The sequence below is a fragment of the Carya illinoinensis genome, chromosome 5 (assembly GCF_018687715.1).
Source record: "Carya illinoinensis cultivar Pawnee chromosome 5, C.illinoinensisPawnee_v1, whole genome shotgun sequence".
Classification (NCBI taxonomy): Eukaryota; Viridiplantae; Streptophyta; class Magnoliopsida; order Fagales; family Juglandaceae; genus Carya; species Carya illinoinensis.
Window position 1 is genome coordinate 17,765,308 of NC_056756.1, and position 24,044 is coordinate 17,789,351.

General features: G+C 36.4%; 1 protein-coding gene and 1 long non-coding RNA gene across 3 annotated transcripts; both read right to left on the reverse strand.

Moving 5' to 3' along the window:
* Positions 1 to 6,198: 6,198 nt before the first annotated feature.
* LOC122311882 (tetratricopeptide repeat protein 38) lies at positions 6,199 to 11,843 on the reverse strand. Of its 2 annotated transcripts, none has more exons than XM_043126648.1 (14): positions 11,404 to 11,843; positions 11,140 to 11,292; positions 10,967 to 11,065; positions 10,043 to 10,144; positions 9,686 to 9,829; positions 9,230 to 9,306; positions 9,010 to 9,139; positions 8,809 to 8,913; positions 7,693 to 7,799; positions 7,555 to 7,606; positions 6,962 to 7,051; positions 6,789 to 6,873; positions 6,651 to 6,715; positions 6,199 to 6,531 (listed from the first exon to the last, which is right to left on the reverse strand). In XM_043126648.1, the coding sequence occupies exons 1-14, from the start codon at positions 11,491 to 11,493 to the stop codon at positions 6,445 to 6,447; spliced, it is 1,386 nt and encodes a 461-aa protein (XP_042982582.1). In that variant the 5' UTR covers positions 11,494 to 11,843; the 3' UTR covers positions 6,199 to 6,444. The 2 variants fall into 2 exon arrangements, with proteins under 2 accessions (XP_042982582.1, XP_042982581.1); XM_043126647.1 differs by having other exon boundaries at positions 9,230 to 9,324; positions 11,404 to 11,841.
* Positions 11,844 to 13,520: 1,677 nt separating this feature from the next.
* LOC122309084 lies at positions 13,521 to 14,027 on the reverse strand. Its single transcript, XR_006242330.1, has 3 exons — positions 13,967 to 14,027; positions 13,772 to 13,870; positions 13,521 to 13,681 (listed from the first exon to the last, which is right to left on the reverse strand). It is a non-coding gene; the product is annotated as an uncharacterized LOC122309084 (long non-coding RNA).
* Positions 14,028 to 24,044: the final 10,017 nt, after the last annotated feature.

Sequence of the window (24,044 nt, forward strand, 5' to 3'; positions counted from 1 at the left end):
CCGGGGAAGGCTAATATAGTTGCTGATGCTTTGAGCCGGAAGTCACATTTGGAGGATGAAGCCGAACCGTCAGAATTGGAATCGTTGCTTTGTGGGATGAGAAGGCTCCTTATAGAGAGTTCGCAGCAAGTGGAGATTTTGTCTTCAGTTCTTGATATTTGGGTAACTGATTTTGAAGAATTGAAAGCTCTCCAAAGAAAGGATCCGAAGCTGCTGAACATCAGGAAAAGAGTCCGAAAATCTCGAGGGCCGTTGCACTATAGCATGGATAGTGATGGGATACTTCGGTTTCGAGATCGTAGAGTGGTCCTGAAGGACTCAGACTTCAAAGAACGGATCATGGCGGAAGCTCATGCGGCCCCCTATTCAGTTCATCCCAGCAGTACAAAGATGTATCGGGACTTGAAGAAAACTTACTGGTGGGATGGAATGAAGAAGGACGTTGCCTTATATGTGGAGAAATGCCACACGTGCCGTCAGGTAAAGGCCGAGCATCAGAGACCTGCCGGTATGCTCCAACCCCTCCCAATTCCTGAGTGGAAATGGGATGACATCACGATGGACTTCGTAGTGGGTTTGCCGAGAACGCCTAGTGGGAAGAATTCTGTTTGGGTGATCGTGGACCGGTTGACGAAGAGTGCTCATTTTCTACCTGTTAACAACACCGACTCTTTGGGTAAGTTGACCCATTTGTATGTCAAAGAGATAGTGCGGCTACATGGCATACCAAAGAGTATAGTGTCGGATCGAGACCCGAGGTTTACGTCACAGTTCTGGAAGAGTTTGCAGGCAGCTTTGGGTACTAAGTTGAAGTTCAGCACTGCTTATCACCCGCAGACAGACGGCCAGTCAGAGCGCACCATACAGACCCTGGAAGACATGCTGCGAGCATGTGCCCTGGAATTCCAAGGAAGTTGGGAAAATCACTTGCCGCTCATTGAGTTTGCCTACAATAACAGCTACCATGCGACCATTCAGATGGCTCCCTATGAAGCTCTTTATGGGAGAAAGTGTAGGTCGCCCTTGTGTTGGGATGAAGTTGGGGAGAGTAGGGTAATTGGACCCGAAATAATTCAAGAAATGCAAAGCCAAGTCCGGATCATTAGAGATAAAATGGCGGCAGCTCAGAGTCGCCAGAAAAGCTACGCTGATACTAGGAGGAGAGAATTGTCATTTGAAGTTGGTGATTGGGTTTATCTTAAAGTCTCTCCCATGAGAGGTGTTAAGCGTTTTTGTAAGAAAAGGAAACTAGATCCGAGGTACATCGGCCCTTTTCAGATTCTGGAGAGAGTAGGGTCCGTCGCCTATAGGGTTGCTTTGCCAGATTATTTTGGGGATGTTCATGATGTCTTCCACGTATCATCCCTGAAGAAGAGCTTTGGACAGCAAGAGCCACGTTTCGTCGACCCAGCAGGTATTCAGTTGCAACCGGATCTCACTTACGAAGTTGTTCCGTCGCAGATTTTGGATTGGAAGGAGCAACGGTTGAGGTCCAAGACGATACCTTTAGTTAAAGTGGCTTGGGAAGATCCGTTAGCTCAAGACTTCTCTTGGGAGCGAGCAGCGGACATGAGGGAGCAGTACCCGTATTTGTTCGAATGATGAAGGTATGTATTTTAATCTTGATCTCAGTTGGATTATGAGCGTTTATGTGGCTTGCTTTAAGTTGGTGGTTGATTTGCAATTTCGAGGACGAAATTGTTTTTAAGGAGGGGAGGATGTGATGACCCGCTTTTGAGTGTATTTTCGCTGAAATAATTGTTTTTATTTTAATTAATATATCAGTTATTTTATTTTAATTTATTTGCGTTTTAAAAATTGGGTTTTAATTTAATTTAATTTATTTGATGTTGAGTTTTATTTCTTTAAGTTGTTTTGTGGTTTTAATTTTTTTCGGCGGTTTGTTTCGTTTTCCCGGAGTGAGGATTGGATCTCATCTCTTTTCACATCTTTTTCCTTTTTCTCTTTTTTCTTTTTCTTTTTCCCTTCTTTTCTTTTTCCTTTCTTTTTCTTTTTTTTCTTCTTTTCTTTTTTTTCTTTCTTTTCCTCTCCCGCTCGACCGAACCCCCCCCCGTGCTCTCTCTCTCTCCTCCCTCTCCCTCACGTCGGCGTCACCTTCTCTCTACCCTACCGCCGCCGTCCGACCACCGTTCGGCCTCCCACCGGTCCCATTCTCTTCCTCTCCCTCCGGTGCACCAACCCTCCAAAACCCACCCCCAACCGGCCGGCCGTTTGGCCGGAAAAGCTCCAAGAAGGGCGCATGGATTTTGCTCCGATCCGCCGCCGTCGCTCCACCTCCAGCCACCATTTCTTCACCACTTCATCACCGACTCCTTGCCGTCCTAACCCACCCATTTCCGGCCTCCAACGACCACCGGAACAGCTCCTACGAGCTTAGTTTCCGTTTTGGGTAATCCGGCCATTCCGCCGCCACCCACGGCCGTTCGCCACTTCCAATAGCTTCACAACCATCCCTAGACCATTCCCTATCAATCTCGTGTCCTAGTTTGTCCCCGTTCAAAAGTGAATTTTTCAAACCCACGGCCACAGTGAATTTTCACTGTGACGTTGCTGTTTTTCCGCCGTTTGCAATGCCGCTTGTTTTCTAAAATTACCGTATAGCAATGTAAGTATTTTCCAAACCCTATTTTCAGATTTTAATACATATTGCTCATTCAATTATTTACTGTTGTTGGTTGTTGATTCCGGACTGAGTCCGAGGAGTTTCGGGGGTCGGATGGATGGAGGACGGAGTTGCCTGTTTATTTGATTCATGATTGTTGGTTTATTTTATTATGCATTGTTGTGGCATTACATGGTGCATGCACGTGTGTTTGTGGATTTATGTGAAAAGCCTGTGTTTTGGCGTGAGTGGTTTTGCGGGTGCGTGTGTATCACGAGCCCAAGCCGGGATGGGTTATTATCTCGGTGAAGCTCCTCTGATCACTCGGGAGCGGAATAAACTGAGTGATGTCCCCTAAGTTGTCGAGAGAGATGACGGGAGCGGGGCTAGGGGATGCTTGGCTACGAACGCGCCGGGCGCGGAACCGGGCATCGCCCTACTCACCGACTCCGTGGCCCTTCGCTGGCGAGGGCTAGAGGATGCTTGGCTACGCACGCGCGGGGCGCGGAACTGGGCATCGCTCGTTGGGTGTCACATGCGTGGTGGTACTCTACGGTGTGACACTGGAGTCAGGGTGTGCGGATGACCCCTAGGGGAGGTCATGGTGCATACGGTTAAAATTGGATAATGGTTTGTGAGGCCAAATGGGACTTTTGGCGTGGGCCAGATGGACTTCTGGCGAGATATTGGGCCGGATGGACTTCTGGCGAGATATTGGGCCAAATGGACTTTTGGCGGCCAAATGTGACTTTTGGCGTGTTTTTCGGAAAGGATGTGTTATTGGGCCAAAAGGGTTTTTGGCGTGTGTGGAAAACTGGTGTTTTTGGGCTTTGTGCATTGGGCATGGTTCATGCATCTTGTTTGAGTTTTATGTGCTTTTATCTGGTAGTGTTTGGGTTTTACTTACCTGCGGTACCATTCGTGGTTCCGTAGCTTTTGGTGCAGAGTTAGAGGACGAAGAGGAGGAGGCTGAGCCCGAGGATGCGGCTCCGCCGGGTTGCTGATGTTATCCTTTTTATTTGTTCAAAACTGTATTTGTGTTTTGTAATATTTTATCTATGTACGTTTTAAACAGCTTGTATTATGTTAAGAAAAATTCTGGTACTTAGTTATGACTTTCGTTATCCGCTGCGTGTTTCTCTGTACACATCTGTTGCCTTGCACACACTCGGCACCCGTCGATGGGATGGTGACCCGGGTTGTCACCATCCGGACGTCTCAATTTTCCCGTGTTCGGGCGTGGGGATTTTGGGGGCGTCACATAACTACTAGTAGTTTTTATCCTTCTTATCATTTTTCCATTGCCTCTGTTTTCTATGGCTGAGTCATTCAAGTGTTACTGATTGCCATCAAATAGTTGCAATCACTGTAAGGACTACTACAAATTTCAAAATCATTGTGTTTGGAGCTCCATTTTGATCACGCGGCATACCATTGGGAAGATCTCATTGAGACCGACTCAACGCCGTCAAAATTAGTAAGATCAGAGCTTGCCATCTAAATTTTTTGCCACGCCGCCCATGCTCCCTAAAGCTACACATCCATATGCCACATGCACGTGTCTCATCACTGACAACCCTAGTCTTGTTAGTAGCCACGTCATCCTGCCAGATTAGCAACCAGGTGCCATGTCAGCAGCCTTCCATGTCAACATTATTGGCCATTGACCGATCACCACTACGTTGATTTTTTTTTATCTAAGTGTGTTTTGCATATTTTCACACACTGATCTCATTTTTGTAGTCTGTTTTTGTATATATAATCTCATAATGGCTCAAAATAGTGAGATTTTTCATCCTATTCACGTGATATTAGATGGTAGAAACTATTTGGCGTGGTCTCAGTCTTTTCACAGCTTTCTTAAAGGCTGTGAACTTTGGTTCTATTGCACGGGTGATTGGACAAAGCCAATGCCATATGGAGATGAACAAGCAAAACAGTTTCAACAAAGCTTTCTCAAATGAGATAGCCATAATCACTAGATCCTTACTTGGATGCGCATCACCTCCATTCCAACTATATCCAACCTACATGGTAGCTATGATGATGCACTATTTGCTTAGACCATGTTAGCCAAGCGTTATGCTACTCCTCATGGGTCCAGAGAGTACCAACTTATGGTCGAGTTGTATCAACTTAGATAGGAGTCTAGCCAATACATCAATGACTTCTTTGATCATCTTTATCAAATTTGGAATTAGATTAATCTCTTTGACCCACTTTGAAAGGATCTCACTGTTAGTGTTAGTCTATACGTATTATATGAATCTCATGTTGGTTAAGTAAGACTCTTGTATAGCCTTTGGCCTCTTATATATAAGCCACCTTGTATAACACAATTGATATGTATATATATAATTGATTATTACAATTCTAATATTTTATATATAAATTTCCATTTGAAACTTCTTTCGTGAACTTTGTTTCTGCTATAAATATAATATTTTACTGCTATTTTCAAGACAAAAAAATATGAATCTCACGGTTGACAAGAATAACCATGACTACTCCATGCCCTAGCTCACAGGATTCGGAGCCATCTCAACATCATGCTCGATTGCGAGTAATTACATGCCAAGAGGTAAGAGTTTTAATTGGATTATGACGTTTGACGTGAGAACCAACAGCCACGTTTGACTGTCTCAGTGTGCTATTATTATTTTTTTAAGAAAATAGGAATAAATCTCCCCATTGTTTAGAAAAAAAGTAAACGAAATTTGTAATATTTCAAACTGTTTTTAAATGAACAATTCATGCCATCAAATAAATATAGAAGTAAACAATGAAAACAAGGCTAGAAGAGAAAATACAAAAGTGGAGTTATGATCGAAGTGGACAATTGACTAGGAATCTGTTCTTTAATGTAACTGGGAGACCGGGTGGTTGTGATTGGAGGCCATAACTGATAAAAGGGCGGTTGTTTTTCACTTTCACTCCCTTCAGTTCCTCATTCATGGAAAGTACTAAGATAAAAAGACAATTTATGAAGGAAGGAAGGAGTGCAGAGGGCTGAACTTTTAATACCTCAAGTTAAGAAAGTTGTCGATGCCATGCGTGTGATTATTTGGAGTTGCAGTTTCATGAAAACGCACGAACCTTGCGTCTTGATCTTCTAATAGCGACAAGTCTAGATTCGTCTTGAAGGTTGGTAGCTGGAAGTTGTTGTGTGGACAATTCGAATTAAAAAAGAATGCAGATTCCAAGTTACCCCGTGCTAAGCTAAGCTGAGTTACTGGTGCTAGTCGTACTGGAATCACCAACTGCACCGGCAGCTTTAGAAAACTAGGATGCAAGGGAAAAAGAAAATCCCTCCCCACTAGTGCCCTATAATGCGCAATGCTTTTGAGAAAGAGAGGGAAAAAACAAAAGCAATACCTTCTACTGGTTAACTTCAATGGCTTAAGGTCAAAAGAAGACCGACCAAAACAATAGCAATTGATTGGGCTTTTTAAGCTGGAATAGCTTTAAGGTCAAAAGATAAAAATGCAATCTCCCTAGGAGGGGAGGGAATCTTGACTTTCCATTACATGTAGACCCGCAGCTAGAAAAAGGGATGGAGGGAAATGAACACCATGTTTAAAATCTGTTTACAAGGATTATACCTTAAACAGTTCCTCATTCATATCCGAATTACATATTTTCTACATCTTCCATAAAAAAACATGGAGCATGTGTTACGTCAAAAAGTTCAGTACCTTTCCATTCACGGCATTTTTACATACAACTAATTCATCATACATGGGGGGACGAAGCTCGGTGTGGGTACAACTTTAAAATAGTTTGCAGGTGCTGAGACCAGAAAAGATCGTGAAGCATACCGGCTATTTGAAATATGCAGTCTCCAATGCCTGAGCCTTCTCCCCTGCAAGTGCAGCTTCCTTTCTTCCTGTAAGGTTATAGCCTCTCTCCTGAAGCAAAAGGAACAATTTATACTAATTTTTTTGAGACTGTACACGTCAAAGAAATTCTTAAAGCTATTGCATACAACTACCAAGCAAGAAGCTCATACACACGGTAAGAGTTATACCAGGAGGCGCCACATAAAAGGGACTCCTTCTCGCTTCTTGATCCGCTTTTCAATTACGTCAATTGCTAGAATTAAAAGATAACAGTCAAAATAAAACCACGGTGAACGTCTGATGGTCACAAACAATAGATGCCTTACCATTCACAGCTTGTCCAGTATTCAGCAACATACTGTACCAGACTTCATTGAATACATCAAGTTGTTCCTCAGAAGCTCCAAGCATCTACCATAAAAAAGTAAAGTTCACATTTATCCACTGCTTAAAGGAAATCAGGAGTTTGGAGCTCAAGATCTGTCCTGTATGATCATACCTTGCAGTTATTGGCATCAAAATCTGGACCAAGCAATTCCAATGCCTTTTTGTCATTTCCACTCCCGTACTCGTACAGGGATTCTGCAAGCTGAGAACAATAGATATGAAAAGGCATTAAAATCTCAAAAGAGAACCCCTCATTACTTTGTTTTAACTTGTCTCGGGTAAATTGAAAAACAAATCCAAAGTTGACAATATAATAAGGTTTAAGCTATATACAATGATGAAATATACACATTCGTAAATAATAATCATGATGTCCTGATCTCTTTCTTTGAAGATAGAAATACAGTTGCAGTTCCCAGGAAATATTTTTTCCCAATTTTATTTGGCAAGCGTGTTCACCATCTACGTTGTTTGATCAGCAAACAAAATTTTATTGAAAATAATAATAGGCATAGCCCAAGTACACGGGGTGTTCACCATATACATTATAAGGCAAATTCAATCAGCTCCTAGAAAAGTTGCCCTGACCCACCATGAATAGAGTTTGGTCGAGCCATGTGATGTGACCAATAGAAAAGTGCACAAATAATAGAAACAAGATAAAATCATCATTATATGGCAAAGATAGCAGAAATCAGAACAAACCAGCATTGCTCTCTGCATTAATTGCTGCTTCTTCTTGCTCATCCTAGAGAATCTACAAGATAATGGAATTTTGATAAACTAATCACTGAATTATATTTGAGAAGGTGTGGATAAAAAAGGATGCAAGATCCTTCTAACCTGGATTTCAAGCCCTTCAGTAAATCCTCAGCTTTAGACAGCTCTCCAGTATTAGCTAGAGCCCATAAGATCAAGGAATCAAGGTGCCACTCTATATACCAGTTTGCCTGAGCTTTTTGGTACCCACATCCAGAAATTGCAGAACAATTAAATTATGCTCATCATGATATCTACCATGACATGCAAGTGCTAATTGTGATTATACAATCAAGAGTAGATAAAACACACCATCCTACCAATTACATGTGATAAGAATTTGCTCCTTTTCACGGTCATATGAAACTAGCATAAATTATGGCTCTTTTAACTTCTGAAGTAATCTATTTGTCTTTCACGATTCACGAATCTCTTTCTTATCTATGTCAACAGATGGTACTTCAACTTTCATATTTTTGGTCCATGGCAAGGGTAACTTTATAAGAAGATGAACTACAATGCAGATATGGGGGCTCAAGCAACACGAAAGAAACTTATCAATCACCTAAGTCTAAACAGCCAAACATAGAATGAAGAATGTAAGCAACATAATCAACAAAAGTCACATAGATGTTGAGAAATTACTCCTACTTTTAAAATCTACCGTGGTTTTTGTGTTTTAGAGTTCCAAAGCATTTTGACGTAGTTGCATGTTGTTGCACATTACAAACTGCTCCTCCACAATTGTCATTGGACAGAGAAGAACAATGTGTACTTTGAAAATTACCACACAACATTAATGCTTGCTTGATTTGTTCAGTTTATGTTCAGGGGCTGTTTTGGAACCAATTAATTTGGCCTGCCTATTAAATCCAGATTAATTATCTATGTTGTAGTTTCTGTTAAGGAGTTTTCTGGACAAAACGCCACATTCTAAATAGTTAACACCATGTTCCATAAACAAAAAAGCATGTGATGCATTAAAAAGCCTGATTGCATCTTTTCTAACAGCATATAATAAATATGCGTGAATAAAAGCTAACATGCATGAAAAGATCAATTGCCTAACCTGTCCTCTAATGCTATATAACACCAATAACTTCAATACTAATGAAATGACTCCCTTATTAACTACTGTAGGGGCAAAAAAAAAAAACTACCATAGAATTTCTATTGCAAGGGTGATTCATTGTGACTCACTTGACCTGTAAGGCAACTTGCTAAGATCTTGAGACGGTCCTCAAAGGCATCAATTTCACCCCGTACGTACACTCGCAACAATAAACCGGCTGCATTTAAGTACACCTAGATGCTGAAGAAGTTAGGACTTAGAACCATAACATTAAGAAAAAAAAGGACAAAAAAGAGTGGATTTTATTAAAATTACACAAAATAGCACACCTCGGGACCCACAGCATCACTTTTTTCCAATTCCTTCCAAATACAATTATCATATATTTCTAAGACTCTTTGAATTGGAGAACCACCTTCCAAGTAACAAAGAGCTACATGCCACCAATTATGTGTCAGCCTGGAGATGAAAGATTATTAGGACCTCCAAGAAAGTGAGGAAGAGATTAAATTCATGTAAAGTATTATTCAGAAAAATTAATATGCATACATAAATGAAGAACAAGAACTCCAAGAAGATGAGCATCCTTCCATGAACTGTACTGCTTCTTCAAACCGGCACTCATACTGTAAAACATGGCACAGCTGCATAAAATTCATATCAATATCAATAATCTTGGTGCTGGTAAATAGTAAATCCTTCTTACTGCAAGAACTTAATGGCAGTAATACAAACTACCAATCTAATTATTCTGAATCATACTTTCGTAAGGTTCATAATCAAATCTTGGAACCACGCTTACATACATTATCAATGTCCTTCTAACTCATCATAGCTTTTATTTCGCAATATAGAGAGCATTGAAGTGAGTATCAAACCACAATCCATCTAAAATACTCAATATTCTAATATTATATATCAAAACTCCGATTTTAAAATTGAAGTAAAAAGTTTGAGAACTGGAGGATAAAAATCCTTTAAATGCACTTAAGTAATTTAACTCACGGCATGTTGTGCCCAGTAATCTTGCCCATTGATCTCAAATCCCTTTTTTGCAGCTTTTTCAGCATCTGTCATTTGGTTAAGCTCCAGCAAAGGAAAAGCAAGCATGCCATATATGAAATTTTCTTCTTGATTTTTGGGTAGAACCTGTTCAATTGACAAATTGTACAGGACCAAATTGACATGAGATAACTAATGTTCACAACCTCAAGTTAACATGTGTTCAGCCACATCAAATGTCAAGTCCCATAAATACTTTGTCAACCTTCCTCTCCATACATGTGCAAAAATAATAAAATGGAAAAGGCTCTTTTAAGATTTTTCAAAAAAGATTTTTCAGGAAATAACAAAAAAAGGCACCTGTTGAACAAGATTCAAGGACAGATCAGGTCGACCCATGTAAAAGGATAGCACTTGGGCCCTCTTCAGTGAAATGAGATCTCTTGGAAAATCTTTTATTATCTGCAAAAAGTGAGAAATTACACTGATAAAGCTTGTGCATACACTAAAGAGTGAACCTAAAGCAAATCACAATTGGAGGTTGGGGCTCCTATCAATTAGTTTACCACAGAGTATAATCCCAACACGTCAACAGCATTGCAAATTTCTTAAATATAAAAACCTTGTGCATAAACCATGCAATGTCTGAAAAGCATAATCGTGAACAAAGACAGAATGTCAAATCATTAAACCAATTGTTGGAAAGATTAAGTTTATGAACCCATAATTCATAAGTTTCATATATAACCTCACTATAAGGGGCCTAGATTTGGTTTTAGATTGTTTCAAATGCGTAACTCAGTTTATTAATGTTGTGACAGTTGCACTCGATCCCTCTTGAGTTACTTATCATTTTGGCAATGATAAGTATGTAGTAGAATGTTTGGCCACACTCTTTTGGCATAATCAAGTGTTCCCTACATGAACTTCGGATTTCATTAACAAGAACTAGCGATTCTAATAAATGACCAAAGTGCGACCATTGAATACACTTGGAGGTCTTTAAAATGCTATCAGGAATTTGATTGCTTCTCTTGTCACAAAATGGATATTAAGACCAACAAGTATTTCTGTTAATGCACTTTAAATCTGTCCATTTATCATCAAGAAACCATTAGATCATTTACTTAGAAAAGAAATTGGTTCTAAAAGATGAGGACCAAAGGAGAAGAAGAACAGATTTGGATACAAGACGCAATTCATTAATGAAAAAGAAAAAAAGAATCAAGGAAAGTGAATAAATTAACTTTTTTGTCTCAATAATTAGTAAAGAGGCTCACATACCTTAGAGTGTAACTCGACAGCGACATCGTCGTCTCTATCTTCAGACATCAAATAACTGACGGCATCGAAAACTGCTTTCTCGTACGCGGTGGCTTGCGCCTGTGCATAATAATAAAATTTCGGTTAGAAGCAAAGAACAAAGGTACATTTCTGAACAAAACGAAGAGACTTACAAGACAGGACTTAGCGGCTTGGAGATGGGAAGGAGCTCGGGAAGGATCGGAGGAGCAGAGGAAGTGAGCGGCCAAAATGTTGGCCAATACGCAGTCCTTGTCATGGAACGGCGCTTCCAGAATCACCGACCTTCCTCTCCCATAAATAAGCACCTTCGTATAATTTCATATAAACGTCCAGAAACCCAAAACCCATTTCAGAATTTCAGATTTACAACATATATAACTGAGTCCGAAGCAAAAGAGAGAGAGCGAGAGACAGACCTGTTGATAGAAGGCGTTGATGGCAGAGATACAAGAATCCGAAGAGGTCCTGACCTCGTACCCCCACCTATCCAGTTTCACTCCATCCATCTCTCTCTCTAAATTAGTGGCCTAGGTTGTGTAAAACAGAACGTGTTTCAAGTGTTTCGTGGACACCAAAGGGAAGTATTCAGTTTTGCTGGGAAAAACAAAAAAGAGAAACCCAAGTCAGGTAGATGGCGAGGTGTTACTTGTCGCCGTCTGCTTGGATTTGAGTCGTAGAAAGCACCCCAACACACCGCACCCTGGCCTGCAGCTTGCTATGAATAAGTCATATTCTGCCTTGGCGTAGCGTGTCAAAAGGTACAGGCATCGATACTCCCCTGTCGCGACTCCTTTTCGAGTAATACACTCACAATCTAAACAGTCTCCTATGATCCTGACGAGCCGGAATCAATTTTGTAAATTAAACAGAAATGATATTCTCTACACTATATCTTATTATATATAAAATGTGATATATTTATTATTATTTAATAAAATATAAATGAAATAATATTATAGCATATAGAATTTTCCTTAAAATAATCATGCCATACGTCCGAAATGCTTCTTGATGATACATTGGGGCTAAAACCGACCTTTACGATAACAACTAAAAGTGGCCAACCAAAGGTGTCTATTCCTAAATTGTTGATGCGATAGCCGATTACGATTGGAGCTGTTTTGGGATATAGAGGACGCATTTTTTCATGCCAATTATTGTAAATAGAATTAAGTATAAATTATATTGACATTGGTAAATTGTTAATTATTTTTTAACCTTGTCCATTTGGTTAGGATCTGATGAGTGATGATTAATAATTTTCAAATCTTAAGTACTTAAAATGTCAAACTGGGATTGTTACCTTAAAATAATTGTGTTATGATCTTAAAAATTTAATAAAATTAGTATCAAATAGTTATAGGGCTTTTCGTTCGAGCATCGGTAACAAAGTAGGATCATGCTTCGAGTTTGAATTGTGGAAGAAGCAACTTATTTGGAGCAAAGGTGATCAACTGCTCCGCTTTTAATAAAGTGAGGCGTCTCTTAGTTTTCATTTGGATAGTAAGATAAAATGAGATAATTTGTAAATAATAGTGAAATAGTTTGAGTTAAAATGTTTTATAATTTTTTAAAAAATGAGAGAGAATAAATTGAAGTTAAAATATTGTAATAATATTATTTTTTTAGATTTAAAAAAGTTAAATTATTTTTTATTTTATTTAGAAGTTTGAAAAAATTGTAATAATTAAATTAAAAAAATTAAAATTAAAAATTTAAAAATATTTATATTTATTATAAATATTAAAATGAGATGAAATGCTTGCTATCCAGACCGAAGGAGACCTTCCAAGAAGGATTGTACTCTAGGGTTAGATCCAACTGGTCAACAAAGCAACCGTCCATTTGGAAAGGCCTCCTGCATTCCGTAATCAAAGAAGGAGCAAACATCAAAGAATTATGGGCTAGAATCATGTGCTAAAATATTCTGGGCTACTTACGTTGGGGGCGTTATGGCCATTAAATGTAAAGCCTTTTGTTTATATATATATATATATTAGGAAACGTAACGTCCTTCGGATGTTTACCTAGTGGGAGCATAAATTTGATTGTTAATCAAAAATAATAATGAAAATAAAAAATTATATAACCTTTGATATTATGTTCATTAGGGGTGTGCTCCGATTCCGACGAAGTCGGAATCGGAACTCCGACTTCTGATTTCGACTATTGTCGGAATCGAAATCGAGCTCCGATTCCGATTCCGAAAGGAATCGGAGTCCGACTCTGTTCAGAAGTCGGAATTCCGACTCCCGATCGAAATTCCGAATTCCGAAATCCGAACATGGGTCGGAATTCCGATTCCAGTCGGAATTCCGAATTCCGAATTCCGACTTATTTAGTATGAAGGATTTTATCTTATTTTAAATTTAATTATATACTAATATATGTATTAGTTTAATGTGATTAATCAAAAAGTAAATTTTGCATACCGATCTACGTATTAATATTGAAAATCTTCATATTCAAAATTTAGATTGATATAATTTTCATTAAAAGTCTGACTATATATTTCCTTTATAGCTAGCTAGGAGCTAATTATACATAATTCAGAAGATCATAAACAATGAATAATAGAAATAACAGCCGAGTTCAAAGTATGATTAAACAGTCCATAAGAACAAACATTTTGATTCAACCAAAAAAGAAACATCATTTGCAGCATCGTAGTTGCCAGTTGGTCATTTGAAGTACCTGAAATTAAGATTAAAAAAAATTCAATCAATAAATGTAACCAAATATTGATTCAGAAAATGTAACCAAGTAAAAGTAAAATTTAATTACCATTAATACCAAGGACGGAATAAGTTAATTCTGATATCAACTTATCTTTATCCATACTCCATCAGTCATCAGCAACTATACTGGGGTTCACAATTACATCTGTGAAATGATAAAAAAATATAAATTAATAAATTAGTATAATCATAAAAACAATTAAAATAATAAATAATAAATATACAAGTAAAATAAGGTTACCATCTTCAAGCCTATAGCTCTCATCGTCAATGCCAATGCTATCTAGTCCAAGGGGTGTATCACTGATCCAGTTCTGTGTGCAAACGAGGGCCTCCACAGTTGACGGTGACAAAGAACTCCGGAAAGCATCCAACACTCGACCTCCAGTGCTAAACGCCGACTCAGATGCAACCGTCGTAATAGGAATGGCTAGCACATCTAGGGCAATACGAGAAAGGATTGGATACTTTACGGAATTAGCCTTCTACCAAATGCATATCTCAAATGCAGGACTAGGTGCCTCGACCTCTTCCATAAAATATCGTTCAACCTCTGAAGTACACCCCATAATATTCCTCGACGCAACGAGCTGATGATACTCATTCATGATGTCGTAATTCCTACGGCGTCGAGGCAATGCACCTACTGGGCTAAAGTCATCAGAGGGAGGTGTCGGAGTCACGTGTGAGGTACCCGCTGAAGATGAAGGCTGTCCACTATTTTTGTAATGGAAGTACAAGTCATCGAGATCAGTTTTCAGCCATGTAATAAACGATGCAGCCTTCATTGCCCCAAGGACGGAATTTGCCCAATATTCTATCACGGCCAACTTGATTCGGGGGTCAAGGATCACAGCCACAAAGAGTAATCTATTTATCTTCTCAACTTGCCCCCAATATTTATTATATTTGGACAGCATCCTCTGAGCCATACCAGATAGAAGTCTGCTAGGGTCATCACAACCATCTTCCAAGTGGTGGTGTAGTGTCGAGATCTGACTGAACCACAAGTTTGCAGTCGTGTATGCGGATCCAGATATTTTCATTGTAATATCATAAAAAATCTGCAAAAATGTGACAAAAAATCCTACACTCGTCCAATCATGTGTGTCCGGCGGACCGAGCCCCTTTCCGGCAGGCTCCAGCAAAGCATACTTAAGGCCCCCATCTTCCACCTCCATCCGCTCAAATACTTTCTGGTACCTCTGTGCCACATCCAACATCATATATGTAGAGTTCCATCGAGTGGGAACGTCCAAGCACAGCGTCCGTGAATGTTTTATCCCAAGTTGTTCTTCTATTGCCCTGAATTTTTTCAGCCGTTGGGGAGAAGCCCTCACATACCACACAATGTTGCGGACTTTGGTAATAGAATCATCAACCTCTTTTAAGCCCTCAGTCACAATCAGGTTGATTATGTGAGCACAACAACGAATATGGATAAACTCATGGTCCCGGATGACATCATCTCTCACTCTTGTATTCCGCTTGAACCATTCGATTGCAGTATCATTGGCACTAGCATTGTCAACTGTAATGCACAAAACTTTCTGAATTCCCCAATCTTTCAAGCAATCATCCATTGCCGCCCCAATTGATGCACCCTTGTGATCACTGATTTCTTTGAATCCAATAATCTGTTTTTTTAAAATCCATGAACTGTCAATGTAGTGTGCTGTAATACACATGTAGGAAACATTCTGTATAGACGTCCATGTGTCAGTCGTAAATGAGACTCTCTGGCCAGTCCTCACAAACATTTGTCTCATCTCAGCCTTCTCTTTTAAATGCATTTTCATACAATCCCGCATCACTGTATACCGTGACGGCATTGGGAATCGTGGCTCAATGAGCTTGACAAACTTGCAGAACCCTCTTTTTTCAACTGTCATAAAAGGCATCTCATCTTCAAGGATCATCTCGGCAAGCCCATCTCTCAACAACTTCTCACTGTATTGAGGGATAACCATTTTCTTAACTTGCGTATCATCAGTCGTAGTAGAAGTTTCATAACTCAGCGTTGTCTGATCTTTGGCCGCCAATCCCTTCGCTATCTTATACCTCTGGCAACCATTTAGATGTGATATCAATCTAGTAGTGCCTTGTTTCTTTGAATGACATCCAACTTCTTGGCCACAATGGTTGCAAGCTACGTGCGGTTCCGAGGGATCACCGTCAACCTTGGTGAAATGTTCCCACGTCCACGATCTTTTTTTATTTGATCGTGGACGTGGTGGCTTGGCACTCGCGGATGGAGGTGGTACATCCGGCTCATCCCCAATACCCATCTCAGCCTCCTCATTAAATGTATCTTCATCTTCTATATTTACCGGGAGTGGGAATCGACTACTTGCACATGAAGTTTGTGTTCTGGAAGAGGGTCTCGATCTCGGTGCTGGGGACGGCATTGTGGCATCTTGATCCTGTTCTGGGGTCCCATATGGTTCTTCCTCCATAGCTTCAAATCTGACACATATAAAAAAGGACTGAATTAATATTTTTTATTGCATTTATTGACGTAAACTATTTGAGTGATAGTCACTTAAAATGCATCAACATCTATCTAGGAAGAAAATTAACATTGCATGGCTCCAATATAAATGAAACCCAGAACAGGAAGAAAATGGAACTCAGCTCACAAGTTGATATGTCAGGTCAAGCAGTGTCAATCATACCATGAGATTGATCCCACCACACACCGCTAGCTATACAAGATTTGGATAAACTTATTCCTTAAGATTTTGTTCCCTTTGCAATGAAGTTTATTTTTTAAAGTTAACAAAAAGGAAACGTAATTTCACGACACAAGACAGAGACTTTGGCAAAGAGTGGAGGAGGAGGATATGGTTGATGGTATATCCTCTTTTTGAATACTAAAATAATGAGAGATGTAGTTGAGATCTATGCTTAATACATTATCAATATAAATATTCATGCATTACCTGCACACCTTTTCAAGATCATAAAATATGGAGCAGTTGCAATATTACGTGGATGTTCCCAATTAAAATATGAAGAGAGAACAGTACCCTTTAGGTAAATTGTACTAATTTTGAACTTAATGCATGTTTGGTGCAAGAGTTAGTTGTTGGGTCCATATCATTATCCTCCACACCAGTGACACCACACTCACGTACAAAAAGTGTTGGAGTAGGGTATCTCAAATAATACAAAATATTCTTTATATGATAATTTTCAGCCAAGTTATATATATATATATATATATATATATATATAATATATATCTTTATCTCATGATAGTTTTCAGCCAAGTTATAATATATATATATATCATTAGTTTTCAATATCTTTATCTCATGATAATTTTCAGCCAAGTTATATATATATATATATATATAGTTTTCAATATCTTTATCTCATGATAATTTTCAGCCAGTTGGCTTAGCTACTAAGCCTCTTGATGTCTTACACACAACCTGCTATTAACTCCTCACAAACATGTCCATGCTATATAGCCTGTAGGTCCCAGCGCAGTAATGTATACCTCACAAAGAGGTATTGACCTTAAGGCTTAAGCAGTAATGTATATCTCACAAAGAGTAGACCTCACATGGTCTTCTTTACATATATATTTGTTATTGATACTTCAAACTTTCTACTCCCATATATATTTGTTATATATATATATATGTTATTTGCATATATATTTGTAACTTCACAAATAACATATATATTTGTTATTTGCTTTGCTTGAACCATTCGGATATTATATATATATATATATATAAAAATTAGGACATATATATGATAATGTAGATATATAAAGTGGACCCCAACATCCACCAAACCAGTGAAACCACGGCTGAAAATATTCAAACATTTTCTTTGTGACATTTATACAAACAGGTTGCCTTCAATGTCCAAAATCACAAACAAAAAAAATACTGAAAATGCAAAACGGTTCCTCAATACATAATCATTTCACAGAATAACAACGTCATTCACCATTCACAAAAAAATTCCATACATTAAATAATCCGTTTAAATAAAATTCGGAATACACAATTTATCTTATGATAATTCCTATATTTACCTTACTAAAAAAACTGCTCGGATTCGGCACTGCGGCAGTGCGGTGACGGCTAATCGGTGGGGGCCTGCGGCGTGAGAGGTCTGTGGAGGGATCTAAACTAAATCGGTCTGAGTCGAGACCATGAGGCGTGAGCGGCAGCACTGAACTCTGAAGTCTGAAGTCTTCAAGTCTGAGAGAGTGAGAGGCAAGAAATGTGAGTCATGTGAGTCTGTGACAGAGAGAGTCGAGACCGGTCCTGTCCGTGAGACTTGAGAGCACTCGGCGTGAGAGTTACGAAAAACAGCGTCGTTCCCTTTTAAATGGAACGACGCCGTTCCAGTTTTTTTAAAAAATTATGTAGCTGCAAAACGTCGTTTTGCAACTGCATAATTTTTTTAAAAAAAATCCAGAATTCGGTATTCGGAATCGGAACCAACTTGGGCACCGATTCCGATTCCGACTACCGACTCGGAATCGGAATATTCCGATTCCGATTCCGAGTTCCGAATATTCCGACTCCGCTAGTGTCGGAATCGGAGCGGAAATCGGTCGGAATCGGAAGTCTCGGAATTTTGAACACCCCTAATGTTCATAAAATAAATATTAATAAAAAGAAATCCAAGAATTTTTGTTAGACCAAAAAACCATAAGTGTTAAATGCTATGGATCTATGCAATAGAAGTTTAAAATATTTTGGTTAGACAACCTGTTATATCGTTTTTGTAGAGTATAACAAGTACTACTATAATATTAGTATATAATTGTTCTGTTTGAATTGAGTAAATATATTTACAAATTAATTGAGTAAATATTGATCTGTTTGAACTGTGACCCATTGCATCACATATATATTTCCAGTGTTGAGTTTTTTAAAATTTCTTTTACGTGTTAAAAAAAAAAAAGGCAAATGGATATCTATAATTTGAGAACAATTAAATAGAAGCTACCTTTTATATATGGCTTTCAATGATAAACCAGGTCCTTCAAACCCAGTTACACTAAAAAAATTCCACAAAAACATGTTAAGATAGTAAAAACAAACTTTTTTATTGATGAGTTTAAAAAAAAAAAGTTTAGTTTGTTCGACGCATGTTGACACCATAAATATACAACTCTAAATTACTATACATAAAATACACACAGATCTATCTCAAAATTATTTCCCATTATTCAAATTACAACGCCCAACAACACTAATTCAAAACCTTATGCTTTATTATAACCCTACCTGTTTGTATTGACCAACAGAGATCTCAAACCAAAGCCACGACCTCCAGTGTCAGCTCGAGTGTATGCAGTTACTGCTGGAAAGACAAATACTGATGCCCCAAGAACATATAGAGCAAATGTCATTCCTGGTATATTTCTAAGACCACTATACTGTTAAGCTTAGTTAAGATTGATTGGATATGCATGATTAACTGCATATTTATATGGATTATTAGATCATGATATACATTGAGGCTCCAGAAGAGCTCATGAAAATTGCACATATCTGAAATATAAATCTGAAACTCTTGCGGCTTCAAGGGGGAGATGAATGAAATTATTAGATCTAAAATACCATCTCTTAAATACAATTAGTATTACAGATTTATATTACGGTTTTGTAAAAAGTGTATATTATTAAATGAGAAATAAAATGGAGTACATTGAACATCTACCAGAAGATATAAACAAAAATATGAATATTTGTGAAATACTATTTTATTATCTCAAAGCAAAATTACAAAAATTTGAAACTCTTTGCCTTATTCTTTAAACGCTCTTGCTCTTCAAAAATTTACATGACCTTCCTATTTAAAGGAGTATGCAATCGAAAAGAAGAATTAAGCAAGGATTTTAAATTTCTGTTCTTTTGCTTTACTGCTTCTATCTTCATGTTGGACTCCAGAAGAAGCCGCTGAAGGATAAAAATATTCTCGTTGAGTTTGTCAACCCCACAAATCTTGGATTGTAGTCACTGAAAAAATGCGACAATGGTCAGATTATTTTATCATCTGACTCATTAGTCAGATTATTATTGTATTGCATTGTAGCACCTACGGTAGAATAAAAAACAACTGGTGAACGAGGTGCAAAATATCTCATATATTGGTTATGAGAAGATTGCTGAGCCATTGCAGAGTGAGAATGCAGAAAGAGATTACAGAGTAAGAATGCAGACTAAATTCAGAAAACTAAAGAAGATGAGATGCAAAGGAAAATGAGCTGAATAATTCTTTTATAGAAAAAATTATGACAAAGCATTTCTCTATTGCTTCACAGCATCTCTCGTGAAGCATCTCTCTACAAGAGCATCATAGCTCTGCGGTGCCTGACAGTTACAGAAGAGTGATGTAGTATCATAGCTGCGGCGCCTGACAGCTACAGAAGACCTGTAAAAATCTTACAGATCAGAGTTGTCTGGTCTAAAATAGAGGGCCACCGTTTTTGTTAAAAAAAAAAGAAAGAGAAAGAGGTTAACGACTTAATTTTGATGAATTCTCTACTAACTACGTTATTTACAAGAATACTTAAAGTATATCGCTTATGTTTTTCTAAGGAAGAGTTTCAGAAGATTATTTACTTGAAGTTTTAGGTTTGGAAAGTATGTCGATACAACTTGGTCAATCTTGCAGAAAGAATTATAATATAATTGTTGATTAAAGTAAGAAAGTTAATGAATGACATAATCTCAAAGGTAAATATATACGGGATAGACAGCAGGTTGGTAAGTAACATCTCTTCCTTAACTTGCTATATCTTACTTACTTCGATTTCGATGGATTTTATAGTGGGCTTTCCAAGGACCTCAGCTGGAAATAATACTATCTGAGTAATAGTTGATTGTCTGATGAGAAGTGCTCACTTCATACCCATCAATAATACAGATTCTCTAGAAAGATTGACGAGAATTTATATAGCAGAGATTGTCAGATTGCATGGAGTGTCTAAGACGATCGTGTCAGATAGAGACTCTCATTTTAAGAGTCATATCCACAATTTTTGAATCCAGGTGAACATCCAAACCAATGAACAATCTCCCAAAAAAGATTTAAACAAGGCAAAAGACAACACAACAAATCACCATTTGAAAAGTTAAAATAAATCTCAAAATGAGAAAGAAAGAAATGTGACATATTAGAAAGAAATCTCAAAATAAATTTTAAATATTTGTAAAAACAAAGTTAGACCATTAGAAAAGTAAAATACAGGTTAGAAAATAACCACACAAAGCACATTGTGAGTAAACAATTCTAAACTTCTAAATATCTAGAACAATATAATACCTCCAGAATAATATAATACCAAAACCAGACGTAACTACCATATTGAAATTAATAACCTAACAATAAAAGCCAACAAATTCATGGGTCATTACACGTCCAATTCCACAAATTCCTTTACATACAAGTTAGTATCCTATTTATGTATATAATTATAACAGAGTTCAAAAGTAAAGAAGCAAACTTAAAGTTTATATACAAGATAGTGTCTCATTTAAGTATATAATTATACATATATGAACTATACACAAAAATGTCACTGTTCTATTTAACGGTATAATAATAAAAGTGATAAGTTTAACAAAAAGATATTTAGAGTATTTATAGCGTAGCTTAATTTATAGATTCGACAGAGAGAACATTGAGTTTGTTCTGTCGTAATTGTCCATATTGATTCATCTCTGCGCGCAAGTGTATAATCCATTCTTTTTCTAAAATTGCATTTGCAATGTTTGCTAAATATGGTAGGTGTTCCTGTAATAATGAAAAAATATAAAACATAATGTAATATGTTTTTTTAATAAATTTATAAAGAGATTTATTAGCTCGACTGTGTGCTCTAATAGATGAACTGCTGTAAAATTCATAATTTCTTCTGCCACCAATCCAAAGGCAATAACTGCTATACATCCTGTGTCATCTTCTATTTCCAAATATGCTTAAGAACTATAATTAATGAGAATATCATTATTGCATAATTTTTATAATTATTATTTTATATTTATTATGTAAAAAATGATAATTTAAAGTGTTGAAATAAATTTTTTACCGTGGTTATCCGATACTCATATTTTTACAATTGTAACACAAGAACTTTTCATTATAATCATATCCAGTCGCTTTATTGCAGTTGACACAGGACATATAGTAGAACGGCTGATGTAAGTCGAGTAATAAAAATTTTGCTTTAACTGTGAATGTCGATTTATGCATTAAAAATGAAAAAATAAATTTCTAATATGAATGTAGCAATAAAGTGAATTTAAATAGAAAGAAATAATTTAGTTTTAAAAAAGAAAGTTATACCGTCATTGCCTCTATAAAATCTAAAATTTCAGCAATTTCAGAAATTTTTGTTATTATTTGCATGGCATTGCTTGAACTCGATCCTGTTGATGTATTGAAACCATTGGCAATGATTTCTTCTAGTAATGCATCATTTTGGGTTGCCCTAAAATATTATATTAATAATTAAAATAATGTATGTAGTAAAAAAAAGGTACATTAATAATTAAAACGATGGTTGTAATAAAAAAAATAATATATGTTAAAATTATACGATATTATTTTATAATGAATGAAACAATAAATAATTTAGATTTTATAAAATTAATTATTGAAATAATTTTTTTAAAAAGATAATTTACCATGTACGTAACGAAACCGCAGCTGCTAAAAGATGATCGATGGTAAACACACTTGTCAGTTGTGATGATAAAGATAGACTTATATTATAAATATGTGTTAGCAAATATATAAATACATGATAAATAATTAACAAAAGTATTATTTTGAATGAAAAGTACCATTATAAGAACCAATTTTAATTCGCATTCCAAGAATTATTGGTTTTGTTGCAATGATGTTTGAAATTTGTTGACATTCGTCATGAACAAATCGAGCCCACATTGTTAAATTTAAAGGCTTCAGGCTATAAAAATTAGAAATAGAATTAAGTTTGTAATAATAAAAATATTATAATGTGTTAAATAAAAAATGCTATAAATGTAATTAGAGATGTATTTAAACCTCTCATCAATAAGTTGTATATCTTGAACTGTTGTTTTTCCATTAACAGTATTGACTTTTCTGGTTGGCATCATTTGGATTGCAATAGCTAGAATCTCTATTTCACCAAAATATTTTTTGTTAGTTCATAATTAAACGAAAGTATATAAATATATATAATAATTATTTATATAGTTATTACCTATTTTAGAATCTGTATCCTTATAAGCATCAATCTCATTAAAAAAGATGATATTGTACTCTGGAGCCTTTAGCATTGGTTCATCATCTTCAACATTTTCAATAATTGTCCTCGAATTGATGATCTATTGATATTCATGCGATTCGATTTTGTGTCTTGGATCTATTGCTTTGACATATGCATTGTCTATATAATAAGATTGAAAAACCTGCAATGTAACATCGTGCAGATCGATATCTTTACCAAATATTACTGCTTGTAAACGATTTCCTTATAAAAAAAATTAAAGAATTAATCAATTGGATTTAAAGAAATAAATATTTATATATCAATATTAAATACAATATAATAAATACAATAAGAAAATATGTTTATAGATTGAAATGTATAAAATATAATAAATACAAAATGATTCATACCTGAGGATCTATCAATGTGAGGTTCTGATATTTTGTTATTGAGTTTCGTGCAATCCTTTCTGGAGATTTTTCTACAACGAGTATTTTTATTTTCTAGTTTTTGGTAGCTGGAATAATGTCTTTGATTGATGCATAAACGGTTCGCATATTTACTATTTTTACAAATTAGAAGATAGAGAAGTATTACTATATATATTATAAACTATATAATATAATTAAAAAAACAATAGAATGTATAAATGATAACAATATTTGAAAAATATTAACTGAGCAGACTAAAGAATATATTAAATATGACTATTTATATAGCATTATAATGAGTTTGTTATTTTCAAAACATATTTATACACAATATTGTTTGTATAATGTCTTTCATAGTTATCAATTGTAGTTAGTCTTATAAGAATTTTTACTGAATTGGCAGTTTTGGCTCTTGATAATGCTACATATAATTGTCCATGAGAAAATACTGATTCGGGTAAATATATTCTGACAGAATTTAATGTTTGTCCTTGTGATTTATTTATTGTCATTACAAAACTTAATTTGATGGAAAATTGTGTGCGTTTAAATGGAAAACCATTATTTTCATTTATATTTAGTAAGAATGGAATTCTGGGTATAAAAACTCTTTTCCCTTTATGATAACCAATTGAAATTTTTGCATC